The sequence below is a fragment of the Trachypithecus francoisi genome, unplaced genomic scaffold (assembly GCF_009764315.1).
Source record: "Trachypithecus francoisi isolate TF-2019V2 unplaced genomic scaffold, Tfra_2.0 Lachesis_group12, whole genome shotgun sequence".
Taxonomy (NCBI): domain Eukaryota; kingdom Metazoa; phylum Chordata; class Mammalia; order Primates; family Cercopithecidae; genus Trachypithecus; species Trachypithecus francoisi.
In genome coordinates, this window is record NW_022681457.1 from 89,829,991 (window position 1) to 89,843,984 (window position 13,994).

The 13,994-nt window shown below is 49.2% G+C and overlaps 1 protein-coding gene across 1 annotated transcript in view; it reads left to right on the plus strand.

Annotated features, from left to right (window-relative positions):
• DLGAP3 (DLG associated protein 3) overlaps nucleotides 1-13,994 on the plus strand; it is a 64,151-nt gene that overhangs the window by 19,294 nt on the left and 30,863 nt on the right. The window contains exons 2-5 of the mRNA XM_033227176.1: nucleotides 2,884-2,966; nucleotides 4,739-5,896; nucleotides 9,907-10,112; nucleotides 10,438-10,510. Coding sequence (XP_033083067.1) covers nucleotides 4,790-5,896; nucleotides 9,907-10,112; nucleotides 10,438-10,510 — 1,386 coding nt within the window. The 5' untranslated portion in view covers nucleotides 2,884-2,966; nucleotides 4,739-4,789. The remainder of the gene's footprint in view (nucleotides 1-2,883; nucleotides 2,967-4,738; nucleotides 5,897-9,906; nucleotides 10,113-10,437; nucleotides 10,511-13,994) is intronic.

A 13,994-nucleotide genomic window follows, 5' to 3' on the forward strand; every position in this document is an offset into this window, starting at 1 on the left:
AGGCATGCAGGCAGGAGATGGTGTTCTCAGGAACAGTTGGATTCATTAGCAGTGCTTTCTGCTGCAAATACTACAGGAAATCTGGCCAACAGTGGTTTAAATAAAGAGCGCATTCCTTATCATATGTAGACCTGGAGTAAAGCAACTGTTCATATTGGTTCCATGGCCCGATGATGTCAGAACTGACATCTCTGCAGTTCTCTAGGCCTCTTGTGGTGGCAAGATAGCGGCCCTAGCTCTGGCCATCATGGTTGTAGTCAAGCCAAAAATAAGGGGAGGAAAGATGGCACTAGCAATTCCTACCCCTTTGGTCACAAAGGCAAAGTCTTTCCCAGAAACCCTCGTTATGCTTCCATGTATATATCATTAACCAAAATGGAATCATGTGGCCTCTAGTTACAAAGGAGGCCGAGATAAGGACAAGGAGGCTGGGAATGAGTTTTAGCGAGTCAGCCAACAGTGATATGGTGGATATGGAATAAATGGGCACATCTGTTTTTTTTTTTTTTAGGAAGCAAAACCCATAGGGCATGGTGATGGACTGAATTTTCCCTCCCATTGATTTTGTTTAGTAACAGAGTGAAGGCGGGTGATGTAGGGGGAGGAATGTGATCATAAAGCATAATATATAGGAGGAAGCCAGTTGTTAATTAAATATTTTCTTTAGAAAATCCATAAATTGGATATCTCCTGCTCCCAGTCATTTGGATTTTGATTATACTGTTTACTATTTGGACACTGGGGATTTTGTAAATCCAAAGAAAGGCTTCTCATGAGGGATTACACTGTATTAATCTTTTAGAGTTTGTAAGAGTGATTTTATTATTTGATACCCATTGAAATCCTGGGAGCTAGGTGAGCAGGTATCCTGAGGCTTAGAGAGGGTAGGCCACCTCTGGTACGTCAGGTGTCACATACGTTCTGGTCTCAGGACCTGTGCTTTTTCACTATACAGGGCTGCCCTGTAGGATCTGGGTAAAGGAGTTGAGGGGTGATCTGTCTGGAGAGCAGCAATTATAGGGCCCATCTTCTCCAAGACAAGAGCAAGGAGAATGTGGATTGATGCCAGAGGGGCTGAAGTTTCATAGGATCTTGATGAAAGCTGAGCAGCTTGCCAGCAGCACCTGCATGAAGCAGGAGACAGAGGGGCACCTGGGAATGTCCACCCCTGGGAAGTTCCATGAGGCCCTAGCTTGATGTCGCCACACACAGAGCAAATGGGACGGTCTGGGCTTCTGCCAAAGTGGCCTTTTGTGCCGTAAGTCTGAAATACAGGTCTTGCCTGGGGCAGGAAGAGGAAAGAGAATGACATGGATGAAAGACCAGACTGTTTTTCCATCTTCTATCCAAGGCAGAGAGATGCTTCCAAGTGCTTTTTCAACAACTACTTGAGAGGCCGTCTTGGCCTGAAATTCCCTCTTTCCCCAAAGAAGGGCAATGGAGGAGAATTGTCATCCAGAGCCAGGCAGTTGGTATCCGTGAGGTCACCCCAGTCTCCCTTTAGGCAGTGTAACCAACAGCTTCTACAGTCCAGGCTCCAGGGTGGGCCAGGGGCTGGGTATGTCTCACCCTGTCCTCTATGGAAGATTCTTAGGAAACCACAGTCTTCTTCATTGTCTCACATCCTTCAGGGTCAGGAAGTTCTTCCTGATGTCTGACTGTGCCTTTTCCACTACTATTAATCATGCTTGCAAAGCTAGCTCTTCTTCCTGATGTCCCTGTGTCTAATAATGGCATCATTAGTCTTCCAGTCACGGCTGCTGCAAACTTCAGGATCGTCTTACTTTCTGATTTTCTCTCTCCTATTCCCACTATTTGCCATTCCCTGTCTGCCAGAACTCTCTGAGCCTACCCCTTAGAATCTCCTATTTGCAAACCTCTTCTCCCTGTGCTTGTTGTTTCCTCCACTGGGTAGGTTCTCTTCCCCATCACCTATGTGTATGGGACACACAGACATCTTGTACTCCATCACAAACACCCTCTCCTCTGAGAAGTCTTCCTCGACTGCCCTCTATTGAATCTGGTCCCATCCTCATCTGAAGTAGCCTAACATTTTGGTACCTCTTTACAGCACAGTCATTTGTTCGTCTACTTAGTGAATGTTTATTAAGGACTGGCTCTGGGCAAAGCCCTGAGTTAGGTGCTGGAGATGCAGAGATGAATAGGACTTGGCTCCTATCCTGAAGAAGACCACATTCTAAGTGGGGAGACAGAAACCGAAACAGACATTTTCAATGCAGTGTGAAGGCTGCTTTCATGGGGACACCCAGGGTGTTATAAAAGCCCGATAAAGAGCATAACCTAGAATAAGAGCACAGAAAGTCTTTAAGGGAAGGTGGGGCTTAATATGAGTAAGTGTTAGCCAGGGGGAGGGCTTTGAGGTGGATGAAAGGAAATTCTAGGAGGAGGGTACAGTTTGTGCAAAAATAAAGTGGCCTGAAATAACTCTGTCACGTGAGAGGTTGTTCCCCTGTTAGACTCTAAACCCCTCGAGGACAGGGACCACTCTGAAATCACCTCTATACACTTCTCACTCTCTTGCTTATGGTAGCTGTTCAACAAATGTTTGTGGAATGGAATCATATTTGAGGGCAATGGAAAAAAAAAAAAAAAAAAAAAATGCAGTGGCTCAGCACCATGGACAGATCCCACAGACACCTGCAGTTGGAGGTAGTCCAACCTGTAAGCTCATTTGCATGTATTTGAATAATGAAGCCAACCTCATTTCCCTGGGGGTTCAAAGGCTCTGCATCATGGTGGATCCAATCAGTCCTGGTTTGGGGGGGTTGGGAAGGGAAACTGTCAGGGCCAGAGACCAGTCCTCTGAGGACGGTGGGAAAACGTCGCTCCCCTTTTGCTTACCATCCTTTTCTTTTCCATCAGGAGCCAGTGGTCCTGAGCCTTCTGAAGTTAGGATTCTGCCTGGTGGTGGGGATCCTGACATCAAGGATGGGACACCCTGGATGGTGAGTGATAGAAGAGTCTGGGAGCGGGGATTAGACTCAGGTTCTCATGCCAGAATAATGGGTTTGAATCTTGATTCAAAGTGACTCATCCACTTACTGGCTGTGTGACCTCACCATTTTGAGCTCAATTTTCTCATGGGTAAGTGTGGATAATATCTGCATTACAAGATTTCAGTAAGATTAGAGAGTATCAGGTATGCACAATACCTGGTATATAGCAAGTACTTGGGAAATAGTAGGAGATGAGAGATGGGCAGGATCTGAAGAAAGGTGGGTGTGGGGAGGTGGTGGTAGGGAGAAAGAGAATGAGTCTCGGAGGTGCCGCTGTCTGGAGCCTTTGAGGCTGTCATCCCTCCTAGTCAGCAGATGGCCCAGGAGCCTGGCCGAGGATGAGGGAGGGCACCGTCTGCCAGCTCCTCTGTCCCTGTCCCTCCTGCTGTCACTCCCTCCTGCCGTAGCTCCTATCCTGGCAGCTCCTGGAGTCCTGATTGGAGGCAGCTCTTGCTGAGAGCTGACCTCTCTGTCCTGTAGCCTTGGCAAGCCTGGGATGGAGGCCAGGAGCACTGGTTCCTGAGTTTTTTCTCCATCGCTTTCCTGTCTTGCATTCCCTCTGTTCCTGGGAGGAGGAACTCCTGGGTTCCAATCCCAGTTTAGGATTCAGATGCTACTTTGTGTAGCTGCTGTTCTTCTTCACGGATTTTCCTCCTTCATGATTCCCCTCCAGTGGAATGGGAGTGGAGGGTGGGGGGTAAAAGGCAAAAGGGGTAATTTCATGGGGGAAATATTTGGAACCCAGAAGAGGAAGGAGGAAGAGTCATCTCAGATTCTCCTTATTTCAGTCCACAGGGGAGGGAGAAGGAGCCTGCGGCCAGATGGAATGCACAGGGTGTGGAAGGAAGGGGAGGGATTGCTCTGTGGGATGGTGCTGGATATGTAGATTTGGGTCCAGTGTTCTCTTTGTTCACAGCAGCTGGGAGCTGTGACCCTGAGGCCTGGCTCTTGCAACAGTGGGGTGTAGGGCAGGGTTGGGGTAGATATGTGGCTGTGGATCTATTTGCCTAATGCCAGCTTGTTAAAAGCTAGTTCACCTAAAGACTGGTTCCTTTGAATATTTTATGTCTCCCTGGGTATTCTTTTGTTTTTGGTAATCTAAGGATACACACACACACACAAACACACATCCCAAAGTATATCTATATATTTACAAATAAATGTGTATCTATGTATATATGTAAATATTTCTATGTATATATATGCATTTATAAATATTTATTAATATACATTTACAAATATAAAAACAAACAAATATATGTATATATATAAATTTAGAGGCCAAGTCTTGCTCTGTTGCCTAGGCTGGAGTGCAGTGGTATAATACAATCATAGTTCACTGCAGCTTTGAGCTCTTGTGCTCAAGAAGTGATCCTGCTGTCTTGCACTCCCAAAGTGCTAGAAGTACAGGTGTGAACCACTGTGCCCAGTCTCTAAGGACATTTAAAAACCCATTTGACTGAGGAAATATCCTCCTGTGAATAAGTATTTATCGGATTTGCAGCATTCGTTGAATGATGGGATTACTTTGTGCCCTTGAGTGTCTATCTGTCTATTATGACTGTTTAAAGGAGTTTTTAGTCCATTTGCGGGAGGATAGTAAAATTAATCATAATAAATTGATATGTATTACCTAAAGGGATACAAGGATGCCTAATAAAAGATGGTTTTAGGTGAAGAGGGCTGTTCAATTCAAATACCTTTTCTCCCTATTTTTCCAGGAGGTTCCTGGGGCCTGGCCCCCAAGACTATGAAGAGCCTTTGCTGAGGCCATGAGGGGTTACCATGGCGACCGAGGCAGCCATCCCCGCCCAGCCCGCTTTGCTGACCAGCAGCATATGGACGTGGGCCCAGCTGCCAGGGCCCCATACCTGCTGGGCTCCAGGGAGGCCTTCTCCACTGAGCCCCGCTTCTGTGCCCCGAGAGCTGGCCTGGGACACATTTCTCCTGAAGGGCCCCTGAGCCTGAGTGAGGGGCCGTCGGTAGGCCCTGAGGGAGGGCCAGGGGGGGCCGGGGTTGGGGGGGGTAGCAGCACCTTCCCCAGGATGTACCCTGGCCAGAGCCCCTTCGACACCTGTGAAGACTGTGTGGGCCACCCACAGGGCAAGGGTGCCCCCCGCCTGCCTCCTACACTCCTGGATCAGTTTGAAAAGCAGTTGCCAGTTCAACAAGATGGCTTCCACACACTACCATACCAGCGAGGGCCAGCAGGGGCAGGGCCCGGGCCAGCGCCAGGGACTGGCACTGCCCCAGAGCCCCGCAGCGAGAGCCCTAGCCGCATCCGGCACCTGGTTCATTCTGTGCAGAAGCTCTTTGCCAAGTCCCACTCTCTGGAGGCGCCGGGGAAGCGGGACTATAATGGGCCCAAGGCTGAGGGAAGAGGTGGCTCTGGAGGAGACAGCTACCCTGGCCCAGGCTCCGGAGGCCCCCACACCTCCCACCACCACCATCACCACCACCATCACCACCACCACCAGTCCCGGCACGGCAAGAGGAGCAAGAGCAAGGACCGCAAGGGGGATGGGCGGCATCAGGCCAAGTCCACAGGCTGGTGGAGCTCCGATGACAACTTGGACAGTGATAGCGGCTTCCTGGCGGGTGGCAGGCCCCCTGGGGAGCCTGGTGGTCCCTTCTGCCTGGAGGGTCCAGATGGGTCCTACCGGGACTTGAGCTTCAAGGGGCGCTCGGGCGGGTCGGAAGGCCGCTGCCTTGCCTGCACTGGCATGTCCATGTCACTGGATGGACAGTCGGTCAAGCGAAGTGCCTGGCATACCATGATGGTCAGCCAGGGCCGGGATGGATACCCGGGGGCCGGGCCAGGCAAGGGGCTCCTGGGTCCGGAGACCAAGGCCAAAGCCAGGACTTATCACTATCTGCAGGTGAGGCTTTTTGGGGGTTGGGGAACAGGGTCCTCAGCCTTCACCAGTCTTGTCAACCAGGGAGCAGTGGAAAGTGTTGGGTGAGAGCCAGCTGTCCCTGTGATGGAGGGCCTGGATGCTGGGAGGCTCTGCCCTGCCCCATTGGGTCACTCTGAGCTCCTTTGGGGCTTCACTTTCCCTATTTGTGCAACGAAGGGCCCTTCTGTTCTAATGATGTGTCAGTCCCTGGAGACTTCCCCTTGACCTACTGTTTTGGACAGGCTGTGCTGATCTCTGTCTTAGGAGGTTGAAGGCATAATGAAGTTGAGGACAGGCAGTGGACAGGATACTGAGGTGCACCTTAGCTGTGGCTGCTCTTAAGATTGAAGGTCAACAGTTGGAAAGCAGTTCTCCTGCCCCAAAGCCTTCTCCGGCCCTCTTTTCTGCTATAATCCGGGTGGCCCACATGTTTGAATATGAAGATCAGTTATTTCCAGAATGTGCCTCTGCTGAAGTTTGTCATTCTGGGGTACCTGTGGTGGGACAGCTGAAGCTGTGGAGGGGTCCTGGGAGTTTCATGTGTCTCATGTGTTTTCCTAGGTTAGGGGACAAACTGGATTTCAGCCCTGATACAATTCAGGCAGGGCCTCCTGGGAGTGGATGGTGCAGGTGATAGCTGGCATGCTGTTCTCATCTTGTCTTGCCATCTCTATGGTCTCTGCAGGTGAGGCCAGGAGCTCTGATTCCTACTTTTTATGGAGCCTTCACCCCAGCCTCATCTAGCCCACATCGTTTTCTTAAGTCATGCCATAATTTTAGGAGAAAAAGTCAATATAAATTCTGGAGTTTCAGTGTATTTCTGCATTCCACATAGTTGATACAGATCTGTTTATTCAATGAGCATTTCCTGGGTGCTGTGGATACAAAGATGAAGATACAGATGCTGCTTATGAGGAGCTCACAGTGTACAGTGGGAATAGACAAGGAAGCAGATAGAATATAGCGTGATGAGGCTGTGATAGGAGAGACCCCTGGGCTTCTTGGGAACACAGAGGAGACACCTCACCAACCTGGGTGAGGAATGTCCCCTGAGCTGAATCTTGGTGGAGGAGTTGCAGTTGTTGAGTGCCGACTAAAGGTATTCTGGGAAGAGACTATACAGCATGTTCAAAGGTGTGGAGAACAGAGTCTGCATGTGTCTTTGTGGGACACTGGCCTTGCTGGGTAAGTTGTGCACAAGTTAGGGCTCTCCTGGAGAACTCATGAAGGCCCAAGGGAACACATAGGGCCACAGAGCAAATAAGAAGGGACTTCTGGATTCAGGACTTCTGGATTGGCCTGGTTTGCCCCCTCCCTGGGTAGGGAGGTGCTCTAAGCTGGGAACTGAAGGGTCCAGGGAGGGAACACCCATCCTTTCTCCCCCATAGCCGACTCCTTGCCATCCCTGAAGACTCGCTGCCATTTTGCTGCTCCCTGCTGCTTCTCCAGGGCTGCCCTGACCTCCCTGGGGGCTTCCTTTTTAACATGCACCTCACAGTGTCCTGCAGAGGAGTGAGGAGCTCTGCAGTGGCTAGAGTGGGAACCCTGCAGTGTGGCCTTCCCATCTGCTGGCCTGCCTCTCTCCATCTGCCTGCTGCTCTCTGTAGAGAATGGGGAAGGGGAATGATCCCTCCGGTCTGGAGTTCCAGGGTATCTGAGGACTGGGATGTCTGAGCCCATGTGGGGAAGAACCAAGGAGCTACAGGGACCCTCCAGAAAGCCTCGTGCTCCCCTGGTACAAAAGCAGGGGAGACTGGCCACATGCGGCCAGGTGTCTTTGTTGGACTCCCAATCCGATTGTTGAAGCCCTGTTTCTCCCACTGGATACCAGCTTTGTTTAAGCCTCTTCCAGAACCCCTCTGTCCACTCTGAGCCCCTGTTTATTTATGGAGCCTCATCTCTTTGTTTCCCATCTTCCGATTGAGCCCCAGCCCCTCGAAGAGGCCTCCTCCTCCCCGTGGGTTCCTTCTCATCCCCAGAGTCTCCACCTTTCCCCTGAACCCTATGCTGTCTCTGAGGTGTTACCCCTTTTGGAGCTCCCATCCCTACCCCATTTAACCTGTTCTTTACAACAAGGGTTTTAAATCCTCCCTACCTCCTCCAGTCCTCTCCCCCACGTCTTCACTTACACCTCATTTTCCGAAGTGTAGGCTGACATCACAGACTCCCTCAGCTTCCTGACAGCATCTCTCTAGACACATCCAGATTCCCAGCCACGCTCATCCCCTTCCTTGGCTCATAGGAAAAGCTGGGACCACCCATCCCAGGCTGATCCTTCCTCCAGGGCTTGAGCCCATCTCCTCATGACCCCCTCCATCCCTGAACTGTTCTCCTCCCTTCTGAGGTTTAAAGACTATTTTTACTGGCTCTTTCTGTCATCCTGAAAACATGTCCAAAGTCGCTTGCATCCTAAAAAATATTTCTGCAGCTCCATCCCACCTTCCATGTCCTTCATAATCAAGTTCTTAGAGCATAGACGCCTCTTCTTCACTTCCCTTCAATTCTTCCCTCACTGTGGTCTAATTTCCACACTCCCTGTCATTGACATGCCCTGGCAGTGGCCACAGATGATCTCTTGAGAGCTGTCTTCAAAAGGTACTTTTCGGTGCCTATAATAATTGTTACCATTTATTGAGCACTTTCTATGTCCTGGAAACTCTCTATTGGCTCATTTATCTTTGCCACCAACCCTCCGATGTAGGCATAAGTATCACGACCAACTCGCAGACAAGGAAACTGACACTTAGAGGTTAATCCGTTTTGCTTAAGTTCACCTATCCAGCAAGTGATGGGGCCAGAATTGCACATGAATCTTCTAACTCCCGAGCCTGAGTTACTAACCTCTGAACGCACTGTGGCATTTGACATAATCGACTCCCTTTATTCTTGAAATGTCTCCTGTTTCTATGACATGGCATTTTCCTGACTTCCCTCCTACCCCTCTGCCCACTCCTTCTCAGGTGACTTCACAGGCTCCTCTTCCTTTCTTCACAGTCCCTTTTTAAATGTCAGTGGATCTCTGCTCATCTCTCTTCTTCTCTCCCCTGGGCTGTCTCATTCACTGCTATGGATTCAGCTGCCGCCCATGACTCCCACATGTCCGCCTCCAACCCCGATCTCCCCACTGAATCCCAGAACCAAACATCCAACCACCTGCTCAACAGTTCTATGCCAAGCTCAAGGTGCTCAACCCCGACCCTACCACCTTTTCCCAGACTTGTTTCTCTGGGGTTCTATGGCTCAGTGAGCGGCAGCACCCTCCTCCAGGTCCTCAGCCAACAGCCTGGCAGTCATCCTCGACTCCTCCCGCCCCCTCATCCCCCACGTCTAATCAGGCTCACTGATGCTCCTTAACACCTCTCATTTCCATCTCCTTCTCTTCCCCCTCATTGTCATTGTATTAATTTAGGCCTCATCATCTCTTGCCTGGATAACAGCGTCAGCCTCCTAATTGGTCGTCCTCTCGCCACTTGAGCCTCTGCCCTGCTCCTGGCCCTCCACAATCCAGCCTCTGTTTGGACTGTGGGAGAGCTCTTTCTGCAACACAAATCTGATGTCACTCCCCTGCATGAAGCCCTCTGTGGCTCCCCACAGCGGGGAAGGAGAGAGGATTTGGAATGTAAGCAGGTTGAAAGGATGAAGGAAAAGGAGGGGTAGAAGGTTGACTGAGGTCAGGTGATGCCTGACTGCCGGGCATGGAATTGACACAGGTCACTTTGGCCTCTGATCATCAACCGCTTGACGCCTGGCATGTCACTCCCTCAGACTCTCTAGGTGGCCCTTAATTAAGTGCAGAAGGTCTGTGGAGGATGACGAGGTGTCTCTTGTAAGGGAGGGGGACAGCCTGAGACCCTCCCCTTCTGCCTCTGCATGTACCTGAGTGTGCCTGTCCAAGCCAGGGCAGAGCATCTCCCACTGGCAGTGGGGAAAGAGTCCTGGCCTCTAGATTTACTAGGGTCAAGTCTGAGAGACAGAGGCCCCTGTTCCTGCAGGTGCCGCAAGATGACTGGGGGGGTTACCCCACTGGTGGCAAGGATGGGGAGATCCCCTGCCGCAGGATGCGGAGCGGCAGCTACATCAAAGCCATGGGGGATGAGGAGAGCGGAGACTCAGACGGCAGCCCCAAGACATCTCCCAAAGCAGTCGCCCGACGCTTCACCACCCGTCGCTCCTCCAGCGTGGACCAGGCCAGGATCAAGTAAGGACAGGGAGGGCCGGGGGGTGCGGGGTCAGGAGGCTGATGCTGGATTCCTGCGGGAGATGTGTGTAGAGTGGGTGAAAGTCAGGTAGTCCTGCTTAGGATTCAACTGGGGTGTCTCACTCTGGTCCACATAAAGGGAGGGTCTTGGTGGGAGTCCTTCTCTGGTGCCAATTTGGGAGTCTCTTTATCCAGGGTCTCCTAAGGGATCTCTCTTTGGGGGTTCTGAGGAATAGGACTTGCTCAGGGGCCCCAGTGCTATTATCTCCCCTCCCCCACCTCCTGGCAGTCCACTGTTCTGACTCTGGAATTTTGACCTTCCCAGCTGCTGTGTCCCACCCCGGATCCACCCCCGGAGCTCCATCCCTGGCTACAGCCGTTCCCTCACCACTGGACAGGTAAGGGAGAGGCCCAGTATGCCTGGAGGAAAGAGTGAAAAGGGGATTCAATCCCATGCTCAGCTTAGGACTTAAAATCAGAGGGTCTGCCCATGGAGAGAGCTCAGGCCTGGCTCTGGGGAAACTGGGAAACCTGCCTTAGGACTCCTGGAGCTGACTCAGGCTGGGAGTCTCAGAGAATGACAGCCTGAAAACCCACCAAGTGTCCTCAAAGTGATGAGCTTGTAAGGGCAACTCCAGTGCCCTGGGGCTCCCCACAGGCCCGATTGCTTCCTCCCTGCCACTATGGAAAAGGTAGGATTGATTTGTACAGACAGGACACAGGCCAAGCTGCAGTCTCAGACATGATCTGGGCCTGAATTCTGCCACCCTGCCCCTCTGTCCTGAGGAACCACAAGCAAGAGACCTTACTTTTCAACACCTCTGTTTCTCGTCTTTAAAATGGCAATAGTAGGGACAGTTATTTTGCAGGGGTTTTGTGAGAGTTCCGTGAGAAAATGTATGCAAACACAAGGTACTTGGCCCGAAAATGCCATTTGAGAAATGTGAGTTCCATATCTAAGTACAGACTTTCCCTTTAATTAGACGGAAGCAGCGCCGTTTAGTAATTAAACACACGAGGTGGTGTTGAATTCCAGCTTGGCTGCTTACCAGCTGAGTGACCTGGGGCAAGTTACTTGACTTTTCTTGAGCCCCACTTTCCCTTTTTAAAAATAGGCATCATAATAGTGTTCTTGGCACATAGCCAGCATTCAATAAAGGTTAGCTATTTTTACTGTATGCTGGGGAAAAAATGCAATGCAAAAGACCATCCACGTTGGCTCCCATTGTTCGCTGCTGCAGTCTCTCAGTATTCCTCTTCCATTGCCTGAACCAGGGAATCTGATTGGCACAGCTCTCTTTTTACATCAGACCAGCCTATGTTGTTAAACCCACGAGTTAAATGCTTAGCCCTCATTTTACCTGGCTCATCAGTCACATGTAACACATGTGAAGACTCCCTCCTTCCTGAAAGACTGTACTTGGTTGGCTTGGAGGACACCACGCCCTCTACATTCTCCTGGTTTCTCTCCCTGGCTGCTTATCCTCAGTCTGTGTCTTGGGTGCCTCTGCAACTCCCCAGGATGTGAACACTGGAGTTTTCTAGAGCTCAGCCCCTGGACTTCTCTCTATACCTACTCCTTAGGTGATCTTGTCCGGGCTCATGGCTGAGAGCCTGATGACTACGAAATGTATATCTCCAGCCCAAACTCTCCCGTAAATGCCAGGCATATATGTCTAACTGTGCATTGAAATCTCATTTGGATGTTTAGTAGACATCTCAAACTTAAGATGTCCAAAACTAAACTGCTGATACACACACCCTCCACAATCCCCTCCTGTCTCTCGCTGTCGCAGTTGCTGCTCTATCCTCTGAATTCTCCATTTCAGATGACAACTTTATCCTTCTAGAAGCTCTGGTTTAAAAGCCTGAAGTCAGTTTGACCACTCTCTCTCTCACAATTCACCTCCAATCCTTCAGCTAATCCTGCTGGTCCCACCTTTAAAATATATCCAGGATCCAACCGCTTCTCACCACCTCCACTGCCACTGGTTCTTCCAGGCACCATGTCCTTTTGTCTGGATGATGGCACTGCCTTCTGGTTGTTCTCCTGTATTTGCTCTTGCTCCACTTCATCCTCTCTCATTACAGCCCGCATGATCTTTAAAAACTATAATCACACTCACTCACTCTTCTGCTCAAAACCCTCACCTTGCTCAGAGTAAACTCAGGAACCTAACCATGGCTTTCAAGGCCTGCATGACCTGGTGACCTCGCTGGAGTGGAGCTGCCTCTGAGTTCCTCTTCTAACGCTGTTCCCCTCCCTCCCACTCCAGCCACACTAGACTCCCTAGGGCCTTTGCGTTTGCCACTACCTTTGCCTGGGTGTCACCTTCCCAGACACTCCCATGGATCACTTCCTCACTTCTTTCAGGTCTTTTCCCAAAGGTTCTAAAATTTTAATTTAATGCCCCCCTTCCAACATTTCCTATTCCCCTTCCCTGTGCTGTCATTGTTGAGGTCTTCTCCGCCTTCTTCCTCCTGCTCTTTTTCCTTCTTCTTAGTACTTTGCACTATCTAATATCACATATACTTGACATATTTAGCCTGGAGGTATGGCTTCTTATTCTTGCTTTATAGAAGATGAAATAAGTTTAAAGCACTAGAGATGTCACCCTATTATGTCTCATAATACTTTTTTTCCCCTTAAGTCTATTTTTTTTTGTTTAGTATTTGCCTAGAACACCTTTTTCCATCTTTTACTTTAAAGCTTTTTGTCTACGTCTCAGGTATATTTTTTGAAAATAATTATAGCTACATTTTACCTATATCCATTCTGATAATTACTTGAGAGTTTAGTACATTTATATTTATTGTGATTACTGATAATCTGTGATTACCCCTTGGCCTAAACATAGGGTACTGTGATGACCCTGGCCCTAACTCTTGGATTTATTTCTATCATCTTATTTTGTGACTTCTATTTATCTTGCCTTCGGGCTGATGCTTTTCTGTTCCTTTGCTGCCTCCTTTTGGTTTGAGTTTTCTTTATTCTTCTCCCCACCAAATTCCATACTGTTTAGTAGTTATATATCCTATTTTATTCTTTGTGGTTACCCTTATAATTTTCATATGCATATTTGACTTAATGACTGAAGCTGACAGTTTTTTCTGTACTCCTCCTGAACAATGCAGAGACCCTAGGACATTTTCTTTTTTTTTTTTTTTTGTGACTGAGTCTGGCTCTGTTGCCCAGGTCAGGCAGAGTGCAGTGGCTAGATCTCTGCTCACTGCAACCTCAGCCTCCCAGGTTCAAGCGATTCTCCTGCCTCAGCCTCCCGAATAACTGCACCACTACACCTGGCTAATTGTTTTGTATTTTTAGTAGAGACAGGTTTCACTATGTTGGCCAGGCTGGTTCCAAACTCCTGACATCAGGTGATCCACCTGCCTTGGCCTCCCAAAGTGCTGGGATTACAGACGTGAGCCACCATACCTGGCTGACATTTTGATTTTGATGACCTCTTCCCTTCTTGTTCTTTTTTTTGGCAACAAAAATTTATTTTCTCACAATTCTGGAGGCTAGAAATCTGATCAAGCTGTCAGCTGGAGTGGTTTCTACCATTCAGTGATTTGTATTTTTATATTTTTTATGTTGCTGTTTGGAGAAAAAAACATTTTAAATTTGATGGTGCATAATTCATCAATTTTTCTCTTCTTGATTGTGCTTTGGTACAAAATTTAAGAAATCTTTGTCTAATGCAAGATCACAAAAAATTTACTCTAATGTTTCTACTAAGCATTTTGTAGTTTAACATGTATATTTAGATGTATGACCCACTTTGAGTAGTGTGTGTGTGTGTGTGTGTGCGTGTGTGTGTGTGATTCGAGTTAGGGGTCCAGCTTTATCTTTTGGAATGTGGATATCCAATTTTCCCAGCA